Genomic DNA, 25000 nt, shown 5'->3' on the forward strand with positions numbered 1-25000 from the left:
AATAAAGACAATTATTGCTGGATTCCTGAAGCACCATTTTGTACGACGTGCTTGTTTTGAGGTAAATTTGGAATTTTAGAAAGTATTTTTATATCTGCAAATCATCTATGACACGATTAGTTTACAAAATATTTTTATAACTACAAATCAGTTATGATACGATTAGTTTACGAACTAATTTTATATCTGCAAATCGGCTATGATACGATTAGTTTATGAAATGATTTTATATCCAAAAATCGACCATGAAACGACCAGTTTATGAAATAATTTTATATCCACAAATCGGCTGTGAAACGATCAGTTTATGAAATAATTTTATATCCACAAATCAGTCATGAAACGATCAGTTTAGGAAATAATTTTGCATCCACAAATCGGCTATGATACGATTAATTTATGAAAGAATTTCATATCCACAAATCGGCGATGATACGATTAGTTCATGTAATAATAATAATAACCACAAATCGGCCTTGATACGATCAGCTCTCATAACTGGGAGATATTAGGGATTTCCCAACCTCTGACGGTCTGAGCGAGGGACGACTGTGTTACGCCAACATGGGATGAGAATTACCTTTCATAATAAGTAAAAAGCCGCAATAATGTATATGAGCGACTGTATTTCCAAAATACAAAAAAAAAACGAAAAAAAGGGGGGGTGGGAGGCGACCTTTCGACCGTTTGCACCTTCAGCCAGGGAGTTGGCGGAGGAGGACCGTTGTTCAAACGGTCGAAAGCTCCTTTTTTTTTTTGTATTTTATTATTACTTATTTACATTATTGTGGCCTTTTACTTATTATTTCAAGTCACTTTATAGTGATGCAACATAGATTACCTTTCTTTGCCAATCAGAAAAAAAAAATAAAATGAAAAAATAGGAATGCGAATATCCTTTCCCTAGCGTTCGTCATCCCCACCTCCGCGTCCTCAGTGAGTGACGCATTGACACTATTTTATTTTATTTTTTGTTCCGCTTCCAGTTTTCCTTTTCGTTTATCTCTTTTTGTTTTTAGCGCGTCTGAATAAATAAAACCTGAAATTGTCGGCACGCGATGGATGAATTTCATAGTTATAATTCATGAGAAACGTTTGAATATGAAAGAATATATTTTGTTAAGGCTTTTGCAACTTTTAAGCCCAGTTTCCTTTTTTTTGTGAATGTTCATATAGAGTTTATGTTGATGAGCAGAAAGCTTTATATTTGCTTAGTATTTAATTATGTTTTTATTTATAAATGCTTGCACTCACAAAAACACCGGCACACACATAAGTGTATATGTATATATGTATATGTATATATATAAATATATATATATATATATATATATATATAATATATATATATATATATATATATATATATATATATATATATATGTGTGTGTGTGCTGCGTGTGTCTGCGTGTGCGTGCGTGTGGGTAGATGTACCACAATAAAAACAACAATGGCTATAAATCCCAACCGGTTTTACCTTTAGTTTTCGAAGACATCTTCAGGAAAATTGATACATAATGGTAGAAATTTGCAACACATAATATACATATAGTTGGAAAATCTTGTCATTTTATTGTGGATGGCTCTGGAAGCTGTAAGCCTGGTAAACTGCATCACCGCCAAAATCTATACCATTTTTACATATTTCTTTGAAACAAATGGAACGATTCTAATCGCTCTATAACATTGACATCATATCTGAAAGATTTTGTCCATTCGAAAATAAGCTTCAAGAAGAACATTAGGAGTCAGATGGCAGGATGAAGTCAATAATAATACCAGAACGGAGATTACTGAAGTCTCACAAGCAGATTAGATAATGATGAATGGTATACGGAGATGGTTTGAACATGTCCTTGACATCACCCTGGGGGAGAATAATACGTGATAGTGCATCTGGGTTCCTGTAGAGACCAGAAAGTTGGAAGACCAAGAATTACTTGAATGAGAACCGAGACAGGTGGCTGGAGATCAGTGGAGATTTGTCGAAGTTAAGGCATAAGAAAAACAGGGGTGACAGATATTTCACTAGGGCTGTTTACATCATACGGTTATAATACATAATTAGTCAATGTCTGTTTCATTTACAGATGTAAATGTCTTCCTTTATCATTGTTCATAGTTCTTCCTTTATCAGGATTAACGACATAATTTCCGGACCGAGGGGTTCATCTAGGAATAACTGATGTCATATTTATAACAAGGTATTTTAATCATACCTGCATCCCATGATAATAATGATTAAATAATCATTTCATGGACTGACGAAACGTAGGGCAAAGCAAATCATATCTAATTCTATAATAATATATTTTTTTCAACAAACCCATTATCCTTCTTTTCATGTAATAAGCAACCTCTTTCATATTTATCAGCGAGGATGCCATTGGCCATATCGCGGAAATTCTATTTCAGAATCAATGGCATTCGAGTATTTACTCCTGGGCTTGAATATCGACATCAGAAGATTTAATCACCGGCGTGTTTATCATTTATAATCAAACTTGGGGGGAACAGCCATAAAACGGAAGAAAAACATCAAAAAGATTTTGGAATGAATGTTGGTAACAAAGTGTTCTCAAGAACAAGTGAGTAATTTCAGTTTGGAGCAAAATGAATGACTGCATTAATGCATGATGACGGATGGAGAGGGAAATTTAACATTAACATGTTTTTAGAGAGATTGAGCGTTACAATAAACATGATTTACTGAAATGAATTTACAAGGGCTATCAGTGGACAGTCACTTGATGGGCTGCTCTTGGGAACAGGAACCCTTGCTGGCATAAGGCCAGTTTCATCTAACGACAGTGAACAAGTCTGGCAACGCACCTTGGCATAAATATGAATTAATTATGAATTTTTAATCCTATTGTAACCTAACACTGTTTTAAGTAATTATAATTGAATATAGGTCTACTCGCTCCCATTAATTAAGCCTGCATACTGATAGCAGATAAGATATCAGTACCTTGACTGAAACCTTGACCTTTCACCTCTTTAAAGTTAAATTTTTTATTTTCATTTTTTCAGCTTGGAAATACCTTTATAATTTACAGTTATGAAAAATATATCATATATATACCTGGATAACTGTGAAGGATTTAAAACAACAAAAAATCCCTAACTTCCTTATTGTGTGAAATGATTTCCATGTCAACTTGGAAGTAATTTCACCTAAAACCTAATCATCTCGAGATTGTCACATAAAAGATTTACTTACCAGGTTTCACAAAATTTCATTCTCCTGTTCTTGATATAAACTGTACACAAACAAGATGGATGACATAGTTACCTGGTGTATATATATATGTGTGTGTGTGTGTATGTATATATATATATATATATATATATATATATATATATATATATATATATATATATATATATATATATATATATATATATATATATATATATATATATTATATAATTATAATAATAATAGAGCCTATTATCTAAGAAGGAGTTTTGATAAGTAAACACTTTGCTGGGCTAGATTATATATATATTTCAAACATCATTTTTACAATGAAACCTATAAATCAGAGATTACAATATATACATTAGAGGTATATTAACAGTCTGGGCTCGTTGTTCTGTGACAAAGTAGCAAAAGTTACCAAATTCTTATTAGTTTCCAAAAGACAAAACATTAAAGATTGGCTGTTTCAGCGGAAACACCAACTACCTTCATTCCGCTTTCACTTTCCGTACGCTCCAAGTCGACCAAACCCAAGGCCTCCATAACCAAGCCCACCAGGTCCAAGGCCTCCATGACCAAGTCCACCATGTCCAAGGCCTCCATATCCAAGTCCACCAAGTCCAAGGCCTCCATATCCAAGTCCACCAAGTCCAAGTCCACCAAGCCCAAGTCCTCCATAACCTAGTCCACCAAGACCTCCTAAGGCTAAACCTGGTTCGGGATCAGCACTTCGTTTACCGATCAAGTGTTTGTTAAGATGACCATGTGACAGTCCGCCTGCTCCTCCATATCCTTTGAGAATGTGGTTTCCATGGTTGTATCCAGTGGAGTGGCTGTATCCATTGGCGTAGTTTCCAGCACTCAAGAGACCACCATAGCCTCCATATCCACCACCATATCCAGCATTAAGTCCTAACCCACCAAGTCCAAGGCCTCCATAACCAAGTCCTCCAAGTCCAAGGCCTCCATAACCCAGTCCTCCAAGTCCAAGACCTCCATAACCCAGTCCTCCAAGTCCACCAAGTGCTAATCCTGGCTCAGGATCAGCACTTCGTTTGCCGAGCAAGTGCTTGTTAAGATGACCATGTGAGAGCCCACCCAGACCTCCATATTTGTTTCCAATGTGGTTTCCATGATTGTATCCAGTGGAGTGGCTGTATCCATTAGCATAATTGCCAGCACTCAGCAGACCACCATAGCCACCATACCCACCACCATATCCTCCATTGAGTCCTAAGCCATAGCCGAGGCCTCCTAATCCTCCAAGGAGTCCAATTCCTCCGAGTCCTCCAAGTCCCCCATAACCAATTCCAGGCTCAGCTGAGCGTTTCTGCTCTGCAGCCACGAAGGCTACCAATAGGACTCCAATCTGGAAGGAAAAATTATTATTAAAATCGCAAAAAATATTATTTAATACGTCTACAGTTGCATATGAAAATTATTAATTATAGAATCTATCTAAAACTACTTGAAGTGTAATAAAAAGTATTTTAAGAAGGAACCTGAGGTTTAAAATATAGGATGTTAACCAATATTAACATTGTTGCACATATCAGATATGAATGTATATATCTCTTGGCCATGAAAGTCTAAGCGTTCACAATGTTGTACCTTCTAGCTTTCCAGCAACCATTAACTGTATAAGCAAAAGTGAAACTGTGTTCCTGATTTTATAACATTAAAACGATCAAGCCTGAAACTGTTCTCAGTTGACAGTACTTTGGTGAAATTGTAGACTTGACTTACCAAGACTTTCATGGTCCCACGCGTTTACTGGTCTCAGCAGGAGGAGGGAGAGTTGAGGTATGAATTCCCAGGATGAAGATCGTCTTTTATATGCAGTGGTCTCGTAAAAGAAAAAAAGAATAATCCTTTTCTTAATTCTCCTTAGCCCCACCCGCATTTTTCTGAGAAAGGAACGTTGACCCTGGATTTTTCCTAATCGCCTTTGACCTTCGTTTCCAGTGATGCATTGCAACTATTTTTAGGAAACCATCAAAATATTTTCATGCGTTGCTGAAGGAATGTGGGGATATACTGTGGATAAAACCTTCTTACAGATGACATGTGTTCAGTATATTTATCTTTCCATGTGAAACTCCCATCCGTGTGTGTGTGTGTGCGCGTGCGTGTCTGCGTGAATATGTGTGTGCGCATGAGTGTGTGTACGCGTGTGTTAGTGTCTGTTAATGAGGCTGGCAATCCTTTTACTTTATCAAATTCAAATCAGAAAGAACAGGGAAATAAAGTAAAGGCAGAAGGCGGGGATGGGTGGGACCTTCAACCTAAAGGATGAAGGAAATTATTCAGAGCTACAGAGATATAAATTGGAATACAGGCTAGAAATTAGCAAATCTGATTCAGTATCAGACAGCGCATTAAGAGCGACACAAAAGACTTTTTGTGATAAGAACATAAAAATTTACAACACAAGAAATCTTGTTTATACTGTCATATTTTAATAATTTCAAAGATGTTCCCCATCTACAAAAGAATTTTGGAGTTAATGTAACCTTTAAGAACAATAATACAGAGAGCAATAATACTATCGATAGTACTAAAGTATGTGTACATCAAATGCTTTTTAACTTCTATATTGGTCAAACTAGATAACCACTGAAAAAAATAAAATAAAATTTAAAAAATTAATAAAATACTCCCAAGGAATTTTGGTATAGTGTTAGTGAAAACAATAAAGTCAATTAGGCAGAGGCCAAAACAAGAGAGTTTATTCCAATAATGTAAAAATTTGAATATCAGTCAAGGCATGCACTATAATCTTGATCCATTAATTTCAAAAGAAATTTGCAAAATGCATAAATTTTAAGAATGGTATTGAACATGAGATGAGGACAAAAGATCTAAGCCCTGAATAGATCAACAGATTTGTGAATAGAGCACTAACCTCAGATTCCCGTAGAGGGGTAGTGCCGTTAGTGTACCTCATGTGGTGTACTGTAGGCATTACTCAAATGTTTCTTTGCAGCGTGCCTTCCATTTAGCTATAAACCCATCTTTCGTTCCTTTTACTGCACATAAATTTCATATTCTCTTTCTATATATCCTATATATATATATATATATATATATATATATATATATATATATATATATATATATATAGATAGATAGTGTAGATAGATAGATAGATTCACACAGATATACATACATATATATGTATATGTATATATACTTATATATATGCATATTTAAAATCACTCTAATATATGATGTATATATGCATAGATATTGCAAGGATAATGAAGCATTGGGTGTAATTCCTGACCAGTTCCGTCTTTATATATATAACATTAGTCTGTCTTCTAATTGCACTACTGAATTGAAATCTAAACAGAGATGAAGAGATTATTTAAGATCCAACCAAAATTAGAACAAATCTCATGGTAAGTCAAATAAACTTCTGTTTATCATTTTAGTTCTATAAACATTAGACATTAGAAGTGCGTATGTGAAACTCTACATGAATTACAGCAACGATCCTATCCCTGGTGTATATTTAGCAAAAGTTAAAAATTATCCTTAGTCCTGTGTGGGGGGAAACTAGACGGAGTCTAGAATAATGTGTTAGTGAACACAAAAAGGCTGCACGTATTCTTTACAGAATTTATACGATTAATTGAATAAGACAACAATAAGAAAAGGTACAGAACGGTCGAATTACCGTAGATTTATTCTATATCCACGGTCAGTATTCATGAACCTTTCTTTTAGCTAACCCAAAACAAAAATGTATGTAACCAGAGATAATCATACACAATGGTTTGGTGACATGTGCATTCGAAGGGGCCTGTGTAATTTTGCCCTTCCGTCGCCATAAACTTTGATTATCTCTTCTTTTGCGACACATTATTTGAAATGGGAAGTTTTTTTTTATTGAAAATGCATTGCTATCAGAAAATCTGCCAGCCACGTAAATTGGGCCTGAATAATGTATTTTATAGTCATTTTATTACTTCTGAAAAGGATACCGGAGTTTTAGAAAAGCTTCTGATTTCCTCATATTTTTACTAATGCATATATTTCTAATAACCCTTTAATACTTCATTACTGGTGTTGTTATTTCTGAATTCTTGCAATTCAAGGACATTAATATTTATATTCTTCACATTTGTACATTTCACATTTCTGATAAGAAATGTATTTTGAGAAACAACACAAATGACATGATTCATGTCAAAGTTGTTCTGTCATAGACCCGTATTTTTATCGGCTTTTTTTTCAATCTCCACTTGAAGTTGCTATGTTTTTATTTATGTTCTTGCTAAGATGTAATTAACCACGTATATGAATTTCCTTTCTAGATAATTTAGTTCAATATCCAAAGGCGCTTTTTTTTTCTTTTCACAAATCGACCCAGTTACAGGTTCCTCCAGGAGCAAGAGCCCGTGCCAGCACAAGGCTGGCTTAATCTTAAACAACAACAACAAAACCCAGAATTTAACCAAAAGCATCAAGGGACATTTCAAATGTGATTCGTAATTCTATCATGCTATCTATATTTTTTATTTTCAGTCCCTCAGTTGATTTATTTTTCTATGTATGCCTTTCCTGATTTTAGAGATTCCTTATTTAGATGCTTTTGTTGAAGCCTCGTCTTATCTTAAAAAATTATAAAATTAGATTTTATGAGGGAAAGGCTAAGTTCCTCCACTTCCACTTACCCAATACAAGGACTCTAACAGGCATTGTATCTAGAAGAGGTCTCGAAGTAAACAATATGATAGATTACAATGTATATTTTTTTTTATCAGAAATGCATTTTACAAAGATTAGAATAGGGTATTTACAAAAAATATATATCAACAGTCAGGACTCGTTTTTCCGTGATACCATAGGAGGGTTATTGTAGCACGTTCCATAAAGGCGCATTTTACTGGGAAAACCAAATTTGTCATTCCTGTCCAGTCTAAAAAAGATACCACTGTAAATCCTAGAATCTAGCACGTCCATGTAACAGTCCACTCAATCCTTTGTGTGAAGTTCCAATATGGTTTCCAGGGCTGTATACAGTGGAATGGCTGGATCCATGTGGATTACTACTTGCATACAAGAGATCACGTTAGCCACCGTATGCTCCAAGTCCACCAAACCCATGGCCTCCATAACCGAGCCCACCAAGTCCAAGACCTCCATGACCAAGTCCACCAAGCCCAAGGCCTCCATATCCAAGTCCACCAAGTCCTAGGCCTCCATAACCAAGTCCAAGTCCACCAAGCCCAAGTCCTCCATAGCCTAGTCCACCAAGCCCTCCTAAGGCTAAACCTGGTTCGGGATCAGCACTTCGTTGCCGAAACAGAGTGCTTGATAAGATGACCATGTGACAGTCCTCCGGCTCCTCCATATCCTTCCAGAATGGGTTTCCCCTGATTGTATCCAGTGGAGTGGCTGTATCCGTTGGCGTAGTTTCCAGCTCAAAGAAGCCACCATAGCCTCATATCACCACCATATCCAGCGTTAGGGAGTCCCTAACCCACCAAGTCCAAGACCTCCATAACCGTCCTCCAAGTCCAAGGCCTCCACGCCCAGTCCTCCAAGTCCACCAGAAGTGCTAATCTGGCTCCGGGATCAGCACTTCGTTTACCAACAAGTGCTTGTAAGATGACCATGTGGTACAGACACTCATATTTGTTTCCAATGGTTTCCATGATTGTATCCAGTGGAGTGGCTGTATCCATTAGCGTAGTTGCCAGCACTCAGCAGACCACCATAGCCACCATACCCACCACCGTATCCTCCATTGAGTCCTAAGCCATAGCCGAGGCCTCCTAACCCTCCAAGGAGTCCAATTCCTCCGAGTCCTCCAAGTCCCCCATAACCAATTCCAGGCTCAGCTGAGCGTTTCTGCTCTGCAGCCACGAAAGCTACCAACAGGACTCCAATCTGAAAGGAAAAAAATTTATTAAGATCTTAGAATACTGATTAACTTATTCATTTTTATCTGTGTGAATATGGATACATAACCTGGCTTAGACTGCGTGAAGTTAGATAATGAATTTTAGAGTGAAGCCTGAGGTTTAAAGAATGGGTATTTAATAAATACTTTCAATGTTGGACAAATAAAATACGATTGCATTTATAACATTGCACTCGGAAGGTATACATGAATGTTAAAAACTGTTCTAAATTTAACATTTTCTTTATGAAAAGTGGCTGTTGCTGTTAATCATATAGTATGTTATTTATTGGAATTTAGCAAAGTTCTGGTATCAAACTTGTGAGATTATATTTATTCACAAAACCATTATCAGAAAATATAGAAGACCCCATGTTTAAGATAAACTTGAAAGCATTTCCAAACGTGTTCGTTCTCTGATTTTTAGAACCAAACTGACTGCCAAATGTATAAGCAAAACTAAAGTTGTCTATGTTTTCAGTTAAGTAACATGCTAACGACAAAGCCTGTAAAGTATTTTCAGGCAACTCTGACTTTGGTGAAATTGTGGACTTACCAAGACTCTCATGGTCCCACGTGTTTACTGATCTCAGCAGGCTGAGGGACAATCGGGTTATGACTTCCTGGGATGAGGACCGTCTCTTATATGCAGTTGGGAGATAAAAAAAAAAGATAATAATCCTTTTCTTGATACTCCTTAGCCCCACCCACATCTTTCTTGGGTGGGAGGCGTTGAACCTGGGCTTTTTCCTAACCGCCAATGACCTTCGTTTTCCCCTGATGCTTTGTAACTATTTTTAGGAATCTATCAAATTATTTCTTTCCACGAGTGAAGAAATGTGGGGGCGATACATTTCATGAGACCTTCATGTGGACAATACATAATAGACATATACTTCTTTCTACGTGAAAATCCTTGTGAATGTGTGTGTGTTTGTGTGTGAAAAATTAATGGAACTGGCAACCATATTTCTTTATCAATATCAAACTTGAAAGAATAGTGAGAGAAAGTAAAGGCAGAAAGCTGAGATGGTGGGTAATCCATAAGGAACAAACAGACCTTCAACCAAAGGTGAAGGATATTATTAGAACTACATAAATGTGACGCCTTGAATACATTGACGATGAAATAGATATCAATAGGAATAAAGGCAAGAAATTAAAACACCTAAGTCTGCATCAGACAATACATTAAAAGACGTATTACAATAACAAAAAAACACAACACACCAAAACCTAATTGTACTACCGTATAGTAATAATTTCAAAGATGTTCCCCATCTATTTAAGAAGTTTGGAGTTGATGAACTCTTTAAAACCAATATTAAAAGAAAAAAGCACTTCTAAGGAACTCTTCCGACAGTACTGAAGGATCTGTATAACAAACCCCATGTTAGTCCTGTGACAACTTTTATGTTGGCCAAACTAGAGAATCGTTGGAAAGACAGCAGAACTGAATAATGTACTGAAAAGAAAAATGATCGAGTCCAGTTTTATTAAGGAAAGCTTTTGCAAGAATTTGAATATCAGTCAAGGCAAGTGTAAACTTGATCTATTAACTTCAAAAGAAATACGTAAAATGTTTAGATTTTAAGAAAGGAACTTGACGTGATATGAGGGCAAAAGATGTAAGCCCTGCATAGATAAAGAGCTTTGTAAATGGAGTACTGACCTCAGACACTAACGAGTTTACCTGCCCCCTCCTTTTCCACCTGTCAGGTGTTAATATCTGGTTTCCAGCCGTCTCTATGGCCTATTGTGACATATATATTGCAGATTTCTACCACTACGTATTAGACTCTAGAGGAAGTCTTAGACATAAACACGAAACCGGTCAGGACTTACACCAAATGTTTCATTTTCCATGTGGTTCCACTTTATATAAACGTCATATGTCAGTACAATTTTTAACTATACATATATATATAAATATATATATACAGTATATATATATATATATATATATATATATATATATATATATATATATATATATATATATGTAATATATATATATATATACATATTCAAATATATATATATGTGTGTATATATATATATATATATATATATATATATATATATATATATATATGTGCTTTATAATGTATATATATATATATATATATATATATATATGTGTGTGTGTGTGTGTGTGTGTGTGTGTGTGTGTAGTGTTTGTGTGTTTATATTTGTATTATTAACCTATCTTTTCTAATAATATTACTGAGCTGAACTGTAAACAGAGGTAAAAGGTTATTTAAGATCAACCCAAAATTAGAACAAATCACTTGCAAGTCAACCACATTCTGTCTTCTGTTTATCATTTAGTTCTATGAAAACATTAGACATTAGAAGTGGCGTATGTGAAAATTAATTTGACAATTATGGCAACGATCCTTCCCCTGGGGTATATTTTGCAAAATGTAAAGCTTTTCCTTTCCCGGCGCGAGAAAAATTGGTACTAGTCTGGAATTACTTGTTTTTGTACACAAGAAACGCTGTACATCTTCTTGACAGAAACTGTACTTTTCATTTATAAAAACAACAGTATCGAAAGATACAGAATTGTCGAATAGGTGTAGATTAATAGATTAATGCCGTAACCACGGTCATTATTAATGAACCCGTCGTTTAGCTGACCCAAAACAATGTATATGTCACCAGAGATAATTATTTGTAGGGTTTACTGACACATTTTTTTTATTCAGTAGGTGCAACCTATTCATATGGAACCAGACCACGGGCCATTGACCTGAAATTCAAGCTTCCAAAGAATATGTTGGTTTCAACCTCCCACCATAGACCCCACGCCGCGGCAGTAACTGATTATGATACAGAGCCAGTGATTTTTCATTGCTCTGGGGGAGGCGTGAACCCATGACGTCTGAGTGGCATGTCAAGACATTAACCACCATACCAGTGAAATGTGAAATGACCAATTTTCAGGCACCATCTCACTAAACGTAGAAAATAATTTCTATTGCGAAATATTATCTGTAATGAGGAACATTTTCATCTAAGTTCATTTGTCATGACAAAATACTCTCGCCATGTAAAATTGGGCCTAAATAATGAATTTTGTAAAAATTTCACTTTCTGAAAAGGAAAGGGCAGTATTTGAAAAGTTCGTGGCTTTCTCATATTTTTTCCATTCCATCTATTTTGTAATGACCCTTTAATCCTGCTTTTTTGGTTATGTTTTTTTTTTTTATTTCTGAATTTTTGTAACTCAAGAACAAAAATTATTTGTATTTCAAAGCGTTATTGACATGTGTATATTCCACGCTCATGGTAAGAAAGAAATAAATTTTGACAAACAACAAAAATCTCATTTTGTCATAGATTCGTGTTCTTAGCGGGCTTTTTCCAATATCCTCTTGAAGTTTGGATATGCTTTTAAATCTTTTTTTTTGCGAAGGTGTAATAAATTATATTTAAGAAATTCCACATAATCTAATTCAATGTCAAAACCCAGAACTTAAATCATAAGTAAGTTTCAAGTGATATTTCAAATGTGATTCGTATTTCTATCATACTATCTATTCTTTTATTTTTAATCTCTTCGTCGATTTATCTTTCAATGTCTGTCTTTCTGAGATTTAGGTATTTCTTATTCGGACGTTGTAGAAATGAATTTTGTTCAAGAAAGACCAAATTCCTCACCTTCCAATTATCCACTAAATCAACTTCCATCGATATTTTAACTGGAAAAGGTTTCAAAGTATACAACGCATAAGATTGAAATATATATTTTCATAAAAATGCATTTTACAAGTATTAGGAACGTAAGAGATTAGAGTATTTACAAAAAAAAATGTATCTCAATAGTTTGGACTAATTTTTCCGTGATTCCAAAGCATGGTTATCAAATTTAGCACGTTCCAAAAAGACGCATTTCTTTGGAAAAGCCAATTTTTAATTTCTTTTCAATCTAAAAAGTAGCATTTTATTTTCCTGTGAAGTTAATGCCATTGTGACAGTCCACTGAATCCTTTGTGTGAATTTCCAATGTGGTCGGCGGGGTTGCATCCAGTGGAACGACTGTACCCAGGGGCATAATTTTTGGCATCTTTAGCCACCATATGCTCCACCATATCCAAGTCCACCAAGTCCAAGGCCTCCATAACCAAGTCCACCAAGTCCACCAAGTCCAAGACCTCCATAACCAAGTCCACCATGCCCAAGGCCTCCATATCCAAGTCCACCAAGTCCAAGGCCTCCATATCCAAGTCCACCAAGTCCAAGTCCTCCATAGCCAAGTCCACCAAGTCCTCCAAGGGCTAATCCTGGTTCGGGATCAGCACTTCGTTTGCCGAGCAAGTGTTTGTTAAGATGACCATGTGACAGTCCTCCTGCTCCTCCATATCCTTTGAGAATGTGGTTTCCATGGTTGTATCCAGTGGAGTGGCTGTATCCATTAGCATAGTTGCCAGCACTCAAGAGGCCACCATACCCTCCATATCCACCTCCGTATCCACCATTAAGGCCTAAGCCATAGCCAAGACCACCAAGTCCAAGCCCAAGCCCTCCATGGCCCAGTCCTCCATAACCAAGTCCTCCAAGTCCCAAGCCTCCATAACCCAGTCCTCCAAGTCCACCATAGCCAATTCCAGGCTCAGCTGAACGTTTCTGCTCTGCAGCCACTAAGGCTACCAACAGGACTCCAATCTGAAAGAACAAAAATAAATGAGATCCTAAGGGTACTGACTATTTCATTTCTCTTCTTGTGAATAGATACAGATAAATAATCTAGCTAAAATTTTATGAAGTTTGATCAAGAATTTTTGATGAAGCCAGAGGTTTAAAGCCTGAATATGCCATAAAAAATATAGACCTCTCAGTGGTTTACATATAAAATAGCACTGCATTTATCACAACATCTGTGGAAATTATTCACGAATTAAATATTATTCTAATTTAGCCTTTTCTTTATGAAAAGTGACTGTTGTCGTCACTGTCGATGTAGGATATTTACTGAGTGAGATTATGTATATGCAAAAATGTTACAAGGATATATCAAAGAGCCCCTATTCAAGATAACAATGTGTTGCTGCTGTAGCTAGGTGACATTCGACATTGGTCAAATGTATAAGCAAAACTAAAGCTCATCAAGCTTATCTCTTAAACCAAAACGCGAAATCATAAGTATTCGGAGAACAGAACTTCAGTATGTCTACATGCGTACGTTCTCTGACGTTTTAGCATTTCACTTTCTTGCATTACACTAACTGCTAAATATTATACGCAAAACTGAAGTCGCTTATGTTTTTAGTTGAGTAACATGCTTCGATGGGAGCCTTTAACCTGGGCTTTTCATGCAACAGTGGCTTTCTGATGCTTTGTAAACTATTTTTAGAATCTATCAAGACTTCTCATGGTCCCACGTGTTTTCTGATCTCAGCAGGCTGAGGGACAATTGGGTTATGACTTCCTGGGATGAGGACCGTCTCTTATATACTAGCAGGAAATAGACAAAAAAAAACTTAACGGAATCTATTTTTCTAAAAATCTTTAGCCACACCCTCAGTCCTCTGGGGTGGTGACATTGACACTGAACTCTTGTAACCACCAATTACCTTGATTTCTGTAGATCGTTTGTCTCCATTTTTAGAAAATTCTTAAATATTTTTAAGACCACTGGATGAATCAGGTGATTATAATTCATGAGACATTAAAAGACGTATTGACACAGAATTTTAAAACATGCACTAAATCTAATCAGAGAAATAAGTAGTAAAACGAACATGTCCCCAACTTGTTAATGGAAATGAGTTGATGAACCCTTAAATTCATATCAAAACAATCAAAGAGTTCTCAGGAAAGACACTGAAGGATCTGGTAAAAAACCCTTAGATTCATAAAACTTTATTGCGTTTGGCAGACAAGGGAGACAGGGTATTTGAAAAGAAAATGATCGAGTGTTTTGCTATAAAAAGTTGTTGTAAGATTTTTGATGGTAAAGGAAAATCTGATCTTACGAACTATGGTCGTATATGAAAAGAGATGAACTCACTGAATAGGTGATGAAAGATGTAAGCAAGATCTAGATAAAGATTCGGAGGAGAATTGGCAACTAATGAAACCATGAGTTTAATGTATCCTCTTTCTGAATTGTAAAAATAAATCCCAGCCGTTTATGGAAGTAGAATGTTGTGATTGAGTTCATTGTATTGAAGGAAAATTTTTAAATTATTTTGAAAAGGTCACTTGCATAATATTGTATATGTGTTGGCATAAAATACCTGAAAAGGTAAGAAATGTGGTGATGCATGGAAGCGATAAAAAAATGGTATATTAAAGGAAATGTGGTTCGTCCCCTGTGGAGAGACAGATAACTATTGGTTAGAAAACACACACACAATTAGAGTGTAGGGCTGAAGGGGGAGAAAGTACTATATAGATGGTATAGAATTTAGTGGGAAAAATGATGGTATAATTCCAAGAAACTACAGAGTGCAAGCCCAGAGTGTGTAAATATATTTTACTTACTGATGATGACCATTCTGCGTAGGTATACGAACCTGCTAATTTGGGTAAGTTTGTTTCAAACAGATTTTCGTTCCTTTCTCTATTAAAGGGGTAGGTCAAGTAAGATTAGCATTCTGATTTTACATTATTAACTCTTTTGGAATGAGTTTAACAGGTCTTATAGATTTTCCTAACTTAGGATCAACCCTTCATAGAACAAATAACTACCAGTCATATCCAATTTACTGCTCAGGTCCTCAGAAAAACATTAGAATTATTTAGTGGTTTTTGACTTTTAATGATGTTTTCGAGTTGAAAAGTAAATGGTGTTTCAAGGTCATAGACGGTGCAAAAATTAGAATAAAATCATCTATTTCTTTCATTGCAGAAAGAACATCAGAAACTGAAAAATAAAAACAAATTAATCTAAAATTCAGGAATTGATCGAATAGGTGTAGTTTAATAGATTAATAAAACATACAGTATTAATGTCCTATGTTTAGGAAACTGGTAAAAGTCTAGGAGTAATTATTTGTAAGGTTTGGAACATTTTATTCAGTAGGTGCATATTTTCATGACGGAACAGTAACATTAATTTGTAAAGACAACAATATTAAAAGATAAAGAACGATCGAAGGGGTTTTCATTTGTGCCATGAACCACGAGTTAGTAGCAATTAACACTTTGTTTTGCCAAACCAGAGCAATAATACATATGTCAACCAATCTTCCTTATATCCTCCTTAACCTCCGATAATCACTCCTGTTGCCAAATATTATCGCTGATGGGTAGTTTTTTTTTTTTTTATCCAAGAAGCTAGTAATGAGGCCTAGATAAACCATTTTGCATTCATTCCATTTATGCCAAAGTTGATTGCATTACATCCATGTTTTAATTAGCTATTCTTCTTTCCTGCTTTTTTAGGAATGTTTTAAATTTTCATTTGTGAAACTGTAACGACCTTTAAAAAATTTTTTCAAATAATGCAAGTGAATGTCAAAACCCAGGTTTGATCGTCAGTATTTGACAAACTTCAGATATGATTCTTGTTTCTGTGTTATCTCTCTCCATTTTTGGCAGTTATTCTATCATTAAAATCTATCCATCTCTGTCTTGCTGTTTTAGGAATCCCATATTTAGATATTTTAAACGTCACATAAATCATTTAAAAACGATATTCGTCATATGAGATAAATCATACCATATTCATTGCTTTAAATTTCCAAAAGACAGAAAAAAGTTACATTCTGGAACTGGATTTTACTCAAAGCCCAAATTATTTACCAAATTTCATTTGTCAATATGTCGTCATATTACTATTTAACACAACTATTTTATCTGGAAGAGGCTTTAAACGTAAACAATACGTTATATATTTTTCAGAAAATACGTTTTCACAGAGATTAAGAAATCTGAGAGATTAAGTCCTCATATCAAGGATATATTAAAAGTCTGGACTCATTTTTTCTTGATACCGAAGCAGGGTTTACAGTATCCTTAACACGTTCCAGAAAGAAGCATTCATCTGGAAACACCAACTTTTAATTTTTGTTAATCTAAAAATATCATTTTACTTTCCTATGATGTTGGTGTGGCCATGGACAGTCCACCAATGCTTTGTGGGAATTTCCAATGTGGTTTCCCATGGTTGTAGCCAGTGGAACGACTGTATCCATGGGCATAGTTACCGGCATCTAGGAGACTACCATGGATCCAAGTCCACTAAGTCCTCCACCAAGACTCATGACCTAATCCACCAAGTCCAAGTCTTCCAAGTCCAAGTCCTCCTTGGCCAAGTCCACTAAGACCAAATCCTCCAAAGCCAAGTCCAGCAAGTCCTCCATAGGCTAAACCTGGTTCGGGATCAGCACTTCGTTTGCCGAGCAAGTGTTTGTTAAGGTGACCATGTGACAGTCCTCCTGCTCCTCCATATCCTTTCAGAATGTGGTTTCCATGGTTGTATCCAGTGGAGTGGCTGTATCCGTTGTCGTAATTGCCTGCACTTAAGAGGCCACCATAGCGTCCATATCCACCTCTATTTCCACCATTAAGTCTTAACCCAAAAAGTTCAAGGCCTCCATAACCGAGTCCTCCAATCCCCAGGCCTCCGTAGCCCAGTCCTACAAGTCCCCCATAGTGAATTCCAGGGTCAGCTGAACGTTTCTGCTCTGCAGCCACTAAGACTACCAGAGAGAGAGAGAAAGTATCTTTATATTTACGCACACACACGCACACACACACACACACACAGAGTACCTCTTCACAGGACACCAATCTGAAAGTAGAAAGTTTTTGTTGGATCGTATTGATAATAATAATTGTACATATTTTTACGTGTTACTGATCTCAGCAGGAGGAGGGACAACTGAGTTCTTGAATTCTCAGGATGAAGATCGTCTCTTTTAAGGAAGTGGTCTCATAAAAAAATAAGAATATTCCTTTTTTATTTCTCCTTAGCTCCTTAGCTGAGAAAAGGACGTTCACCTTGGATTTTTCCTAACCGCCTGTGACCTTCGTTTCCAATGATGCTTTGTAACTGTTTTTAGGAAACTATCAAAATGTTTCCATGCGCTGCTGAAGGAATGTGGGGATATACTGTGCATAAGACCTTCTTACAGATGACACGTGTTAAGTATATTTATCTTTCTAAGTGAAACTACCATCCATGTGTTTGTGAATGTGTGTGTATGTGTGTGTGCGTGTTTATGTGTGTAATAGTCTCTGGGTAATGAGAGTGGCCATCCTTTTACTTTATCAAGCTCAAATCAGAATGAACAAGGAATAAAGTAAAGTTAGAAGGCAGACATTGGTGGGTATTCCACAAGGAATAAAAACGACTGCAACCTAAAGGATGAATGAATATTATTCAGACTTTTATGTATATGTGATACAATAGATATAAACAGGAATGCAGGCAAGAAATTGCCACATCTTATTCTGTATTAGACAATACATTATGATCGGCAAAAGACTTTTTACGATAAAGGCATATAAAGTTACAATACGTAGAAACCTGTGTCCACTACCATATAATAATAATTTCAAAGATATCCCCACCTAAATTGCAGAATTTTGAGAGTTGGGGATAACCTTTAAGAACGGTTCAATACAAAAAAAAAAAAAAATATAAAGAACTCTCTTGGCAGTACTAAAGGATGTGTATATCAAAAGCCATAAAGAAATTAAAACAACTAAGTCTTACATCAGTCAAACCAGAAAAGATCGTTGCAAAAGACAAGAGAGCAAAATAAAAAAAATTATAGAATGCTCCAAGGTGGACAATGGGATTTTTGTACATGTCAGTGAAAATAAGCATACAATCAACTGGGCAGAGGCCAAAAAAGATAGTTTAATCCAATGATGCCCTGGGAAGAACATTATCGAAGCTAGTTTCATAAATTAAAGCTTTTGTAAGAATATCAGTCAAGGCAAGTATTAACTTGATTTAGTAGTTTCAAAAGAAATATGTAAAATGTAGAGACTTTAAGAAAGGTACTCGACACAAGATGAGGGCAGAAGGTGTAAGCCCTACATAGGTCAATATAGTTGTAAAGAGAGCACTGACCTCACACGCTGACGTGTTTAGTCCCCTTCCTTCATTTTCCTGCCTGTCAGGTGTTAATATTTGGTTTCCACCCTTCAGAAAGTCTTAGTGTGACATGTTATTGAAAATTTCTACCACCACGTATCAGGACTCCAGAGGATGTCTTAGGCATATAGACGAAACCTGTCAGAATTTACACCCAATGTTTCATATTCCATGTCATTCCACTGCATATATCATCATATGCCAGTACAATTTTAGCAATACACATATATATATATATATATATATATATATATATATATATATATATATATATATATATATATATATATATATATATATGTGTATATATATATACACACACACACACACAACATTAGCTTATCTATTCTAGTAGTGTATTGAGCTGAAAGATATTACCCTGTAACTTCCACTCAGTATTAGAACAAATTACTTGCAAGTACAAGTAAACTCTATCTTTTTCTATGTTTCAGCTCTGTATAACAGCATTGGAGTGTTTAGGGAGTATATATGAACCCCTCGTTTAGCTAACCCAAACAACAATGTATATATAACCAGAGATAATTACTGATATGACTTATGACACCTTTGTGTGTTCAAAGTTGCTTATTAACGATCTTTCAATGTTACCTACTGGAGCTGAACTGTAAACAGAGGTAATTTCTCAAAGTTCAATAAAATTAAACAAATGCACTTGCTACCTAATAGTATTCTGTCTTGCATTTTGATCATTTTCTATTTGGCTATTTATTAATTTACTCGTTTTAAAATTCAATTTGAGCACCATGGCAACGATCCCTTCCCTCTGGGGTATTCTTCCTAAATGTAAAGCCATATTCTTTCCTGGAAGTTTGAATTTCAAGTCAATGGTCCCTGTGTTTGTCCCACAAGAAATGGGTTTCATCTTCTGAATAATAATAATAATAATAATTATAAAAACAACAGTAATAATAATAATAATAATAATAATAATTATAATAATAATTAAATAATAATAATAATAATAATAATAATAATAATAACATTTAGCTGATATCTGTAAAACAGCAATGTATATACTTGTCAGAGATAATTATTTGTTCGTGTTTACTGACACATTTGCATTTATAAACGTTTGCAACCTAAAAAATGGAAACAGTGCCATTGGTACCGTTTATGATTTCTCAAATTTTTACATTTGCATTTATTTTTAATGATCCCTACATCCTGCATTATCATCAGATGCAGAGCCAGTGGATTTTTAACTCGAGGGAATAGTACTTATGATGCAAAAGAGGCATTCTTGAAACATTAACCACGTTTCCGATAAATGTATTTCAGCAACACAAATGACAACATGCTTCTAAACGTGTCGCTTTATATTACCCATAGCTATTATCTGCTGTTTTGACATTCTCCTGTGAAGTTCATTTTGCTTTTCATTTTTGTTTTTGTAAAATTAGTGAAGAATTTTAAAATTCCTTTTCACTTAATGGTAAAGGAAAAGGGACATTTGAAAAGTTTGTGGTTTTCTATCAAAGCTATTTCCAATTTTTGTTCATCTATTTTTAATTTATCTTTAACCTGTCTTTTATGGTTTTTTTTATTTGAATTTTGTAACTTTAAGAACAAAATTATTTCCTAAATAAAAAGTTTTTGATACGTAGATGATTGTGTAGGAAAGAAATAAATTCTTGATTTCAACAAAATCTGTCAGTACGAACTTCAGACAGCTATTTTGACTAATATCCTTTGAGTTTGGAATACATCAGCTTAAGATTTTTTTTTTTATCAAAAATGTATTTACAGGATCAGGAATCTAATGTCCAAGAAACCTTGAACTTTTATCAAAAGTAGTTCTCAATAGTCAAATGGATCGTTTCTCCATGACTTCCAAAAGCATTTTTAATCTATCGGTCGATTTATCTTCAATGTCTGTCTTTCCTAGATTTGGAAATTTCATATTTTGAAGTTTTAGGAATGAATTGCAAGAAAGACATTTTACCTTCCAATTATCCATACTAAATCAAGTTCCATTGATATTTTGAATCGGGAAAAGGTTTCAAAGTTAATAACGCATAAGATTGAAATATATATATTTTCATAAAAATGTATCTTTGGCCACCATATGAACCAAGAGATTAGAGTCCACCCAAAAAAATGTATTCCCAATAAGTTTGGACCAAGTCCACCAAGGTTCCAAGACCTCCATATCAAATTTAGCAATGTCCTAAAAAGACGCATTTCTGGAAAGGCCAATTTTAATTTCTCCATATCCAAGTCCATTTTCATTTTCTCCATTGTGAACCCTAGTCACCAGTCCTCCATAACCTAGTCCATCAAGTCTTAGACTAATTTCCTGGGTTCAGGATCCAGGTGAACTTCGTTTATCCACAAGTGTTTGTTAAGATGACCATGTGACAGTCCTCCTGCTCCTCCATATCCTTTAAGTCTGGTTTCCAGTTGGCTAAGGTGGAGTGGCTGTATCCATTGCGTAGTTGCCCCAGAGTCCAAGACTCCACCATTAAGCCTCATGTCCTACCATATCCAGCGTTAAGTCTAACCGCCAAGTCCAAGCCCTCCATATCCAAGTCCACCAGCCCAAGTCCTCCATAACCCAGTCCACCAGAAGTCCACCAAGGCTAATCTCTGGTTCAGGATCAGCACTTCGTTCCGGGAAACAAGTGCTTGTTAAGATGACCATGTGACAGTCCCTCCTGCTCCCTCCATATCCTTTGAGAATGTGGTTTCCATGGTTGTATCCAGTGGGAGTAGCTGTATCCATTGGCGTAGTGCCTGCGCCAAAGAGGCCGCCATGGGCCTCCGTATCCACCTCGATCCACCATTAAGGCCTAAGCCATAGCCAAGACCACCAAGTCCAAGCCCTCCATGGCCCAGTCCTCCATAACCAAGTCCTCCTAGTCCCAAGCCTCCATATCCCAGTCCTCCAAGTCCGCCATAGCCAATTCCAGGGTCAGCTGAACGTTTCTGCTCTGCAGCCACAAAGGCTACCAACAGGACTCCAATCTGAAAGAACAAAAACAACTGAGATCCTAAGAATACTGACTATTTTATTTTTCTTCTTGTGAACAGATACAGATACATAATCAATCTAAAATTATGTGAAGTTTGATAAAGAGTTTTTGATGAAGCCTATAGTTTAAAGCCTGGGAATTCAATGAATATAGACCTCTCAATGTTTTACATATGAAATAGCACTGCATTTATCTCAACATCCGTGGAAAGTATTCACGAATGAAATATTATTCTAATTTAACCATTTCTTAAAAAAAGTGAGTGTTGCCGTCACTGTCGATGTAGGATATTTACTGATATTTATGAAAGGACGAGTGAGATTATGTATATGTAAAAATGTCACAAGGATATATCAGAGAACCCCTATTGAAGATAACAATGTGTTGCTGCTGTATCTAGGTGACATTCGACATTGGTCAAATGTATAAGTAAACCACATATCAGAAGCTTATCTCTTAAACCAAAACGCGAAATCATAAGTATTCGGAGAACAGAACAAGAGCGTACGTTCTCTGACGTTTTAGCATTTCCTACTTTCTTGCATTACACTATGTTTTATACGCAAAACTGAAGTCGCTTATGTTTTTAAGTAGCAACGATAAGGCCTGACACTTCAGGTAACACTGACTTTTGGGGAAATTGCGGGCTTACCAAGACTCTCATGGTCCCACGTGTTTTCTGAACTCAGCAGGCTGAGGGACAATTGGGTTATGACTTCCTGGGATGAGGACCGTCTCTTATATACAAGCAGGAAATAAAAAAAATAAAATAAAAAAAGCCTTAACGGAATCTACTTTCCTAAAAATCTTTAACCACACCCTCAGTCTTCTGGGATGATGACATTGACACTGAACTCTTTTAACCACTATGTAATTACCTTGATTTCTGTAGATTGTTTGTCTCTATTTTTAGAAAATTCTTAAACATTTTTCAAGACCACTGGATGAATCAGGTGATTATAATTCATGAGACATTCGGTGTAATGACACAGAATTTTAGGCATGCGGTAAAATCTCTCAGAGAAATGTCTGAAGGAAAACGAACACCCAGACTGTTAATGGAAATGAGCTTAATTTCATTCATATCACAAACAGTCAAAGAGTTCCGCAGGAAAGAAACACTAGCTGGTAAAAACGGCCTTAGATTCATAAAACTTTATTGCGTTTGGCAGACAAGGGAGAGGGTGTTTAGTTCGAGTGTTTGCTGTGGAACAGTTGTGTAAGAATTTTTGATGGTAAAAGGGAAAATCTGTATAAGAACTATGGTAGTATATGAAAAGAGATGAATCACTGAATAGGTGATGAAAGAAGGAAGCAAGATCTGTACAAAAGATTCGGAGGAGAATTGGCAACTAATGAAACCATGGTTGGAAATGTATCCTCTGAATGTAAAGCCAAATCCCCTTTATGGAAGTAGAATGTTGTGATTGAATTCATTATATTGAAGGAAAAATTTAAATTATGAAAAGAAACACTTGCATAATATTGTATATGTGGCATAAAAGACCCGAAAAGGTAAGAAATGTGGTGATGCATGGAAGTGATAAAAAATGGTACCTTAAAGGAAATGTGGTTCGTCCCTGCAGAGAGAACAGATAACTATTGGTTAGAAAAAAGGGGTACAATTAGAAAGTGTTAGGGCTGAAGGGAGGGAGAAGTACTATATAGATGGGGTGGAATTTGGTGGGAAAAGATGGGCCATAATTCCAAGAAACTACAGAGTGTGCTCAGAGTGTGTAAAGGGGTTTTACTTACTGATGATGACCATTCTGCGTAGGTATACGAACCTGCTAATATTGGGGAAGTTTGTTTCCAAATAGATTTCATATAGGACTCAGCAGGCGAAGTATTCTGTGGCAACGACCACTGTCTTTTTTTTTTTTATCTGAAACCGCAGCTGAATACCAATAAATATTCCCTTCGTTCCCCTTTTCTCTATCAAAGGGGTAGGTCAAGTAAGAATTAGCATTCTGATTTGCAGCAAGTCTTTTGGAATGAGTTTGCAGGTCTTATAGATTTTCCTAACTTAGGTGCAACCCTTCATAGAATAATAACTACCACATATCCAATTTACTGCTCAGGTCCTCAGAGAGTATTGTAATTATTTAGTGGTTTCTTTTAATGATGTTTTCAAGTTGAAAAGTAAACGGTGTTCAAGGTCACTCAGACGCAACCAAAAATTAGAATAAAATCATCTATTTTCTTTTCATTGCAATAAGAACATTAGAAGAAAAATAAAACTTAATCTAAGAATTCAGGTAACGATCCTACCCTTGGTTTATGTTTAATAAAACATACAGTATTTGTCCTATGTAGGGGAAACTGGTAAAAGTCTAGAGTACCATACCGTTGAACATATAGAGGCTGCATATTTTCATGACGGAACAGTAACATTAATTTGTAAAGACAACAACAAAAAAGATAAAGAATCGAAGGTTGTAGATTTTGTGCCATACCCACAGTTAGTAGCAAAATTATGCTGTTTTGCAGAAACTAGAGGCAATAATACTATATGTAACTCCATTCTTCCTTATCTCTCCTCAACCTACGATAATCACTCCTGTTGCCAAATATTATCGCTGATGGGTAGTTTTTTTTTTTATCCAAGAAGCAAGCAATGAGGCCTAGATAAACCATTTTGCATTCATTCCATTCATGCCAAAGTTGGTTGCATTACATCCATGTTTTAATTAGCTATTCTTCTTTCTCTGCTTGAAGTTGGGAAGTGCTATAAATTTTAATTTGTGAAGATGTAACGACATTTAGTTAGGAAGATTCCTTTCCAAATTATGCAAATGAATGTGAAAACCCAGGATTCGATCGTCAGT

The 25000-nt window shown here is 35.7% G+C and overlaps 3 protein-coding genes across 5 annotated transcripts; all 3 read right to left on the bottom strand.

Moving 5' to 3' along the window:
- Positions 1–3500: 3500 nt before the first annotated feature.
- On the bottom strand, positions 3501–9872 carry LOC136842066 (uncharacterized). 3 transcript variants are annotated; one of them, XM_067109449.1, is made up of 3 exons: positions 9676–9872; positions 4199–4574; positions 3501–4168 (listed from the first exon to the last, which is right to left on the bottom strand). In XM_067109449.1, exons 1-3 carry the CDS (start codon positions 9685–9687, stop codon positions 3705–3707), a joined length of 852 nt encoding a protein of 283 aa, XP_066965550.1. In that variant the 5' UTR covers positions 9688–9872; the 3' UTR covers positions 3501–3704. The 3 variants fall into 3 exon arrangements, with proteins under 3 accessions (XP_066965550.1, XP_066965548.1, XP_066965549.1); XM_067109447.1 differs by having other exon boundaries at positions 3501–4574; XM_067109448.1 differs by lacking the exon at positions 9676–9872 and adding an exon at positions 4952–5002 and having other exon boundaries at positions 3501–4574.
- A 3321-nt stretch (positions 9873–13193) lies between these two features.
- On the bottom strand, positions 13194–17284 carry LOC136841900 (chorion class B protein B.L1-like). Its single transcript, XM_067109322.1, has 2 exons — positions 17165–17284; positions 13194–13790 (listed from the first exon to the last, which is right to left on the bottom strand). Exons 1-2 carry the CDS (start codon positions 17282–17284, stop codon positions 13194–13196), a joined length of 717 nt encoding a protein of 238 aa, XP_066965423.1.
- A 28-nt stretch (positions 17285–17312) lies between these two features.
- LOC136841901 (chorion class B protein B.L1-like) lies at positions 17313–21662 on the bottom strand. The gene is made up of 2 exons (XM_067109323.1): positions 21533–21662; positions 17313–17773 (listed from the first exon to the last, which is right to left on the bottom strand). Exons 1-2 carry the CDS (start codon positions 21660–21662, stop codon positions 17313–17315), a joined length of 591 nt encoding a protein of 196 aa, XP_066965424.1.
- Between the last annotated feature and the right edge of the window lie 3338 nt (positions 21663–25000).

Source organism: Macrobrachium rosenbergii, chromosome 9 (genome assembly GCF_040412425.1).
Source record: "Macrobrachium rosenbergii isolate ZJJX-2024 chromosome 9, ASM4041242v1, whole genome shotgun sequence".
NCBI classification, from domain to species: domain Eukaryota; kingdom Metazoa; phylum Arthropoda; class Malacostraca; order Decapoda; family Palaemonidae; genus Macrobrachium; species Macrobrachium rosenbergii.